The sequence below is a fragment of the Cryptotermes secundus genome, unplaced genomic scaffold, assembly GCF_002891405.2.
Source record: "Cryptotermes secundus unplaced genomic scaffold, Csec_1.0 scaffold80, whole genome shotgun sequence".
NCBI lineage: Eukaryota > Metazoa > Arthropoda > Insecta > Blattodea > Kalotermitidae > Cryptotermes > Cryptotermes secundus.
In genome coordinates this window covers 762,743-770,644 of record NW_019732856.1, presented here as the reverse complement: position 1 = coordinate 770,644, position 7,902 = coordinate 762,743, and the positions used below count along the sequence as shown (strand labels likewise).

The 7,902-nt window shown below is 48.8% G+C and overlaps 1 protein-coding gene across 1 annotated transcript in view; it reads right to left on the bottom strand.

The window, feature by feature from the left end:
* LOC111867726 overlaps positions 1–6,468 on the bottom strand; it is a gene marked incomplete at its 5' end in the record, with an annotated part of 591,832 nt that extends 585,364 nt beyond the window's left edge. The window contains 1 exon segment of the mRNA XM_033752792.1: positions 2,299–6,468. Within this exon segment, the coding sequence (XP_033608683.1) occupies positions 2,299–6,468 (4,170 nt within the window).
* Positions 6,469–7,902: the final 1,434 nt, after the last annotated feature.

The following is a 7,902-nucleotide window of genomic DNA, read 5'->3' as shown; positions in this document are numbered from 1 at the left end:
TATCCGCTAAAGTTAGCACTAACTTCGGCGACAAGTGGCGGTGGCTCGGTCGGTATAGTTCACTTGCGGACTAAAACCATGGGGTTTGTTTATTCTGTTTGTGTTGTTCTGTGTGTAGGTAGCGGCCTTGCGACGGGCTGATCTCCCATCTAAGGCGCCCTACCGACTGTGTATAATATTGTGAAATTGAAAAAGCGGCCAAGGTCCAACAAATGGCTCTAGAGCAACAGACAGAGAGATAAGGCTGTCTCTGTGCTGAATTAATTAAGCGCCATGTCATTAAGAAGCAGTGGGAGTAGAGGTACTGCTCCATTATTCTTGACTTTCTTAATTCGCTTAGTGGGGGATGGAGTCCAACTGGGTCCATTCGGTACGGCGGCCACTGATTGGTCCATTGTACCTGCCCCGGGTGATTATGATGATGGAGAATTTGGTGGAATGAAGATTGGCAGGGGAAACCGAAGTAGTCGGAGAAAACCTGCCCCAGCGCCACTTTGTCCACCACAAATCCCACTTGACCAGACACGGGATCGAACCCGGGCCGCCGCGGTTGGAAGCCAGCGACTAACCGCTTGAGATATGGCGCGGCCTTATTCTTGACTTCGAAGAATCTAAATATTTTAAGCTCTCTGTTCGCAAGATATTCGGTATGAAAAAGGTCTAAATGCCGTCTGACAGCTACTTACTTTTCCTTTTTCTCTCGTGGGGTGAGACTGAGTCCACTGGGTACTGCGGCCAATACTGGCCTATTGTTAACAGCCTCAGATGATACGATGATTGTGGAGCAATCGGTAGAATACGAATTGGCAGGGGAAACTGAAGTACATGGAGAAAATCTGCCTCAGTGCCACTTTATCCACCACAAATCCCACATGATCTGACCCGGGCTTGAACCCGGGCAACAGCGGCCTGAACTATGGGACGGCCTTAGCTAGCTAGCTAGCTAGCTAACTAACTAACTAACTTACTTACTCTTTGGCTTTACAGTCCTCCAAGAATCTTGACCACCTTTACGAAAAATGCCCATGCTTCCGCTTTATGTGGAATGTGATCTAATAACTCCGTGGCCTGTAGTCCGCAAGCGAACTATACCGACAGAGCGGCCGCCGCTTGTCGGCGAAGTTAGTGCCAACTTTAGCGGATAGAGGGTGTCACGTGGTCAGCGCAACGAATCCGCACGGCCGTTAATATCGGTTTTCTATACAGGAGCCGCCATTTCTTTTTAATAGCTCCTCAATTATCCTCACGAGACTGTGTGGACCCCGTTCCAGACCCACTACTCAGGAAATCTGGTAGCGCTGGAAATGGAACCCGGGACCTCAGGATCTGTAGCCAGGAACTCTGACCACTAGACCACAGAGGCGATCTATGCGATCTAATAACCGAGGTTAAATTATTAATTTTTATAGTCGACCTAATCTACAATTCGCAGTGTCTCTAAATGAGTCGGAAAGCTAGGCTCGGCTGCATTTGTCTGCTTCCTCTACTTGCCACGTCGCTCGAACGTAACACTACACGAGATTATCACAACGCACGCCGTGTTTCGGGGAAACAGCAATACGCCATTGCGGCGATTCTGCAAGGGTCCCAACACACAGGCTTAGCAAATTATGGGCCGAAATATTCATAACTGGTCCTAACCCCGTCGCCTTGACTGAGTCAAGCAATCGTAAAAAGAATTTAACGATCTTGTGCTTAATCAATCGAGCACTATGCCACGAAGACATATGAAATATTGGAGGCATAGCTTCACTATTCTTGACTTCGGCTTTACGCCGTGGCCATTTTACCCCCGGTACCCATTGGATATGTGGCTGGGTGTGCCACTGAGCCGGGCTGTACGCTGTGAAGAGAAAAATGTCTTCCCCCTGCCGAGAATCGAGACCCGGTCGTCCAGCCTGTCAATACAGCGACTGTCTATCGCAAAGCGGAATAATTTGAACTTCCATATTTCTTCTTGCTGCTATAAATACGCGTTTTAACTTTCTAACCTTCTACCATTACATCCACACAAAAATTTAAGCAGTTAAAAAAACATAAAACTGAAATGTGATTTATGCAAAATGCACAAAAAGAAGTCCTGAAATTATTTAAAAGGTGAGTCTCATTCTCCGCCAATTTCGTTAAACGCTGATGATTACATGAAAGCGTTCATAACCTACAATCGCCCCTTCAAAAGAAAGAAAGAACAATACAAGCAATCAAAATTGTGGAACCAGTGGAATCTGCACAATTCAACACTCCTGCTGTAAATCTGCAACTGTCGCGATTTTCCAGTAAAACCGCAAAGCATCCTACCTGTATCTGGAAAACGCACGTATGTGCCGCGACCGTGGCTCCCCTGCTGGAGGATCCGTTGAACTCCCCCCGCCTCGCTGCCAGATTCCGACTCGGACAGCTGCTGCCACCTCTGAGCAGAAACAGGGAATCCGCTAGTTGGCGATTTCGAATCCCGACTTTTCCTTGAAATGGATCCGTACGTGGATCCGTTCGCATCGTGCGGTACAGGCGGCAACGGACGGTTCGGCGCTTGAGGAACATTGGCGTAAGTACTGTACTCTTCGTAACGCAGAAGGGGATCAGGATTTGTGTTCTGTGCTTTACGCTGCCTCGTCGGCGGCTCTGGCGCGGGTCCATTTCGGGTTGGCCAGTACAGAGGTTCGTCGTAGCTACTGAAGCTCACCCGCTTCGGAGACATCGGGCTGTCAACAACGTCAACTGAACACGTCGAAGTGCTGATAAGACTCCCCCGTTTGAATATAGGAGGATAATACGGTTGTGGTGATACCAAGTGTTGTGACGAGGACTTTTTACTTCTTTTGCCACTCCCGGATTTATTATCGCAGTTTCCGTTTCCTGCTGAAGGATTACGATTCATCACAGAGTTCACGTAATTCTGCGTCTTGCTGTTGGCATTTTTGTTGATCTTATTCCCGCTCCCTGCATCCACTTCTGTGGCATGCTTAGAACGTTCCGTGTGGCGCAGCCGTACCTCATCCCCTACCTGCTGTTGTGTTTCTTCATATATGGTAGGGGTGGACTGTTGACGCATCTGAGGGGAGTGCGGGAAATGAGACGACGTCCTTATTGGCCCTATTGTATTCCTGTGCGGCACGCCCCTTGCAAAATTGCTCATCACGCTGTCACTCGCCTTGTAATGCTGGTTCTCTAGCATCACGGAAGACGGGATGGACCTGGGCAGGCTCAGGCTTCTTGACGACAGGTGTCTGTTGCTGTTTGGGCCTGGAGATGCACTCCTTGCTCTGGGAGCTCTTGGGTTGGTGTCATGTGATGTTCGAGCCTGGCGCACCGGCTGATGCTGTTGGACAATGTTGTACACAGGCTGCGGTCTTAAAATGGGGGACCCGTAGCCACCTCCGACGTTCTGAACTGACTGCGTCCTGAAAGGCTGCCTTGGCACTGCCTCTGGCTGGTATAACATTGGACTGTTCTGCTCTGACCGGATGGAACTTCGATAGGCTGAGAACGCTTGCTGGGGCAATGATGCTGTGGAGCTGTACCGTACTCCCAGTTGTGGGGGATGGAGTGACATATTCTGGGACAGGGATGATAGTCCTTCCCGAAGTTTCTGAGTCTCCCAGTACAAAGCTTCTACTTCCTGGCGCGACAACTTCCTTTGCTGATCGTGAGGCCTGTTCCGCGGATTTCTTTCCAGCTGCTGGTGCTGTAGCTGAATGTAACTCCTTGCGGTCTGCGTTTCTCTGCTGTTCACGTTGTCATCTGCCCTCGGACGTGACTGGGGAGATTTGATTTGGAGTTGAGCGGCAACTGGACGCGCCAGCCCCTTGTCAGTAGGGTTAACAGGTCGAAATGAAGGTCGTAGCGAAGACTTCTGATCCGACTGGCCCAGCCTCGGTGGCTGAGATAAAGATCTCCTGGAGGATTGATCATATTCGTATTCTTGGCGGGATCTATGTGGTTCTGGCGATCTGACTCTCCGTCTTGGATAATCTTCGATGCTGTACGAAGCTACCGGAGGAGCTGAAAGTCTGCCAGATGGCACAGATGTTGGACTCCTTTGCTGTAATACAGTCGAGTCGTGGTGCACTTGTAACAGGCCCTGAGGTTTTCTTGACAATCCGGAATTTGAGGGGGAGTAATTATCCGGGGTGTCGATATTATGAGAAGGCAGGGCACTAGAATCTCTGTCAACACTGTTGCGTATCTCGCCATACAGCCCAGAATCCTCACTGGGATGCTCCGGGTGTCTATGTTGCTGCAATTTGCGAATGTCCGGTGACCCGCTAATGGCATTACTTTCCAAGTTAAGTAAAAGAGGATTCCAAGACAGTGCAGAAACTGGAGGCGATTCAGCAACGATAGTCGAAGAAGACGAAGAAGCTGAGCTACCACCACTCACTTTCCTGCGATAATCATCTGCTTTGAGGTCGTTTTTAGGTTCTTTATTCTGCTGCCGTCTTCGGCTTGGCGGAGAATGGTAGTACGCATTGCTTGGTGCACTGATGTAAACTCTGCCTGTGTTCTGGTATATTTGCTCCTGCTGGATGGTCTTGTTTGAAGACAAAGGCAACGAGTTATGTCTCTGAGGCACCCTGTTGGGATAGTCTGGAGGAGTGGCGGAGGAGGGCCTCGTTACATCTCTGCCTGGTGGAGACGAAAGTTCCCTTCGGATATGCTGGAGACGTTCCTCCAGGACTAGAGACGTGTCGGGAATCGTTCTCTTGGAGGCTCGACTTGCCGCCGAGCTACTACGGTCTCTGGCTGGACTCAAGCTCTTAGATCTCGTCTGGTGGATGATCCTAGACGAATTCTGCTCGTTCTCCTGAATACTTGTTTGGTCTCGATCCTGACGGCGGCGTGTTCTGGGCGATGGTTGTTTATGTCTCGGTGATGGCGAAGAACTTTGTGACCGCTGCTGCTGACGAACTCCAGACCTCACCGGCAACTTGGAGTTCGGATCGGACAGGAAAGCTGTCTCTAACACTGGTCGCGCCGTGGTCGTGGCCGGGTAAACGCGAGAGGTGTCAGCTCGATTCAGGAGAGGTTCCTGGGCACAGCCCTCGTCTGTCCTGTCTACTTGTCGATGTTTCTGTGCAAACAGGCCCTGCGGTAGGAGACGCCTAATCCCTGAGGGCTTGGGTTCCTTCCTCCGGCCTGTCTCGATGCTCTCCTTTGACGCCGTTATGGGGGCTAAGATGACGCTGTCGTCGTCACTAATTACGCTGGCACACTCCTCTCTTGCAATGGCAGCTCTGATCTCTTCAAGTTCCTTCTGTTTCAGAACAAAGTCTTCTCCTTTCAACTCCGAAACTTGCTGGCTGTCCCCTTCGTTGGAGAGTAACAACTGAGATACCAGGTTCGCGTAAGCGTCCTTACTCTTGTCATCAAGAATTACACCCGAAGGATTCTCCTTTGTATCTTTTTTTACGGAGTTACCTTCCGAATCCAACTGCTTCGTAGGAATCTCTGCCGTCGGTCGTGACAGAGGAGCTGATTCGCGCCGCTTTTGAAACCCCTCCGAGAATTTCGACTTCTCTTCGTTCACGACTTTTGGAGGTTTCTTCTGCGGGAATCTCACTGTCCTTTTGGGTTTCTGTGCTTTGGTTTGTGATTTAGTTTTCTTCCTTGCCTCCTCTTCTGTGAGCTTCTGAATCAATGCTGTAGTCCACGAAACTCTGGCTGGCTTAGACGGAGGTTCCAATGTGTTGGAATTGTGCTGCTGTGAGGCGTCTGAACGATTATCACCGTAAGGACCTGGAGAGTTGGATGGGGGTGGATTTCGACCTTTATCTGTAGCTTCAGTATCTTTTTCAAATGTATCACTGAACACAGCTTTATTGGAATTCACATCCGTCTTGCCGCAGTTCGGTGAAATATAATCAGCAGATGGACCATCGGCACAGTAATGCTGATTACCTTTCTTTCCTTCCAGCCGTGTCAAGCCGTTCTCTACCGACTGAACAGGACTATTAATGTCTAAATTCCTGCTCCCTTCAGTTTCATCAGGGGACCTGACATCCTTCTTATGCGAGTCAATTTGCTTACGATTACACCTGATCACAGAGCGACCGAAGAATCCATTGAAGAACACAAATTTCTTCTTTATCAATATCGACCCTAAACTATCTCCCTTTCCAACAGATGATTTGGGATACCGTATTTTTCGATTATTCCTAATATTGTCTTGGTTACGGCTAGTTGGAAAAGGACCTGCTACGTTAGAACTACCGCAACTGTCTCTCCCGTTTAGCTTCCTGTCAATCAACGGAGATCTCCCGACGTTCCTGTGACTCCGACGGCAGAGGGCGGGTGAGTATTCGTGTATGAATGTCGCGACAGTTGCAGTACTGAGCTTAGTGGCTAAATTTTGTTGCAGCTGTTCGATGTGTGAATGGCTCTTCACTAATCTGTCCTTCGCTTTCTCTTTGTCAGCAGGTGCTGAACGATGCAATACCGGAGAACTTTTCGGTCTGAGTCCTCCAGTCTCTACGTTTTCAGCGGCGAGTTTCCCATCACTAGAATCATCTGATAAACCTCTCCAGAGTGAAACGTTTGTAACTGCGATATCAGATAGTTCTGTCTGCTCACTTACAGATATATCGCCACCAGAGATACCCGGTTTCAAACCGTCACTTCTGTCACAATGAAACGAACCCCCGGTCTTCAAGCCATTACTTTTTACGGCAGTCTTATCAACTGTTTCGCGTTTATTTCGTAGAGATGTAGTACTAAACCTGAAATTGCCTTGACTCTGGAAACTCGTGTATCCAATCCGACCGGTTCGATGATTGCTGGTAACGGCAGAGTTCTGTTTGGTCACTTGTGTTTCATGTGCTGGCTGGAAAGTCTTCTTCATGGATGGTGTGTGGCAACACTCTGATGGGTTGAAACAGAAGCTCTGCTACCTGTAATAAGACAAATGTTCCCACATGTAATTAGACAACTAAGGTGCAATTATATTTCATTAATTAACCTCAACATTACAGTCTTGATATTGAAAGCGTAATAGAATAACTATACACACACACACACACACACATATATATATATATATATACTGTGACATGTCTAACCGTTGATGGACAACGGGAGGTGGAACGAGTTACCACGAAGACAGACCCTTGATAAACGGTCGGTTGCCAAGTTACGCAATAGTGGAAACGAGGTTACGCGACAGTAAGGAAAACGGTGTTTGTCCGTGCCGTGCCGAGCCGAGCCGAAGCGCGCTGGTTCCTACGCAGCGTTGCCCAGCAACGCCTTTGTAAACACGGCGTCACGCAACATCGGGGCCCGTGCAGCGACTGTTGCTAGGCAATCGGTAAACACGATGTCACGCAACAGTGAAAGCTATCATGTAACTGTTTTCTGTGTTGTCAGTGCGGAAGCTACATAACAGGAGTATTCGTCAGTGAGAGGGAGTAGCCAGTCAGTTGTAGTCTAGCATTCGCCGGAGTGAGCTGAAGTCCATTGTTATTTAGTTGTATAGAGTAAATGGCAGTGACTCCAGCAGGAGATTTAATTGTGATACTGCAGATGGCAGTAGTTTGTGAAACTGTAAATTGTGTAAATGTAAGAGCGAGTGGGCGACTATTAGCCGTGTTGTGAGAGATGTTCTCAATGTCCGACGCTCCTCTATCAGAGGAACCCCTGCATAGCCTACACGCTCGTCAGATTTTATTCCTGTGGATTTTTACCAGTGGGGTCACCTAAAATCCCTTGTATATGCAGCTCCTCCGCACTGCGGATGATTATCAGACTGTCCGACACTACCCCGGCAGATTTAAACGGATGCGGCGTCCCTTGACCTGTCGAGGCGTGCACTAAATCTCATGGACAGTATTTTGAGCACTCTTTCAGCTGTACCTCACGAATCATATGTTTCCGGACACACGCTGATACGGACATTCTTGCTTGTTTTGG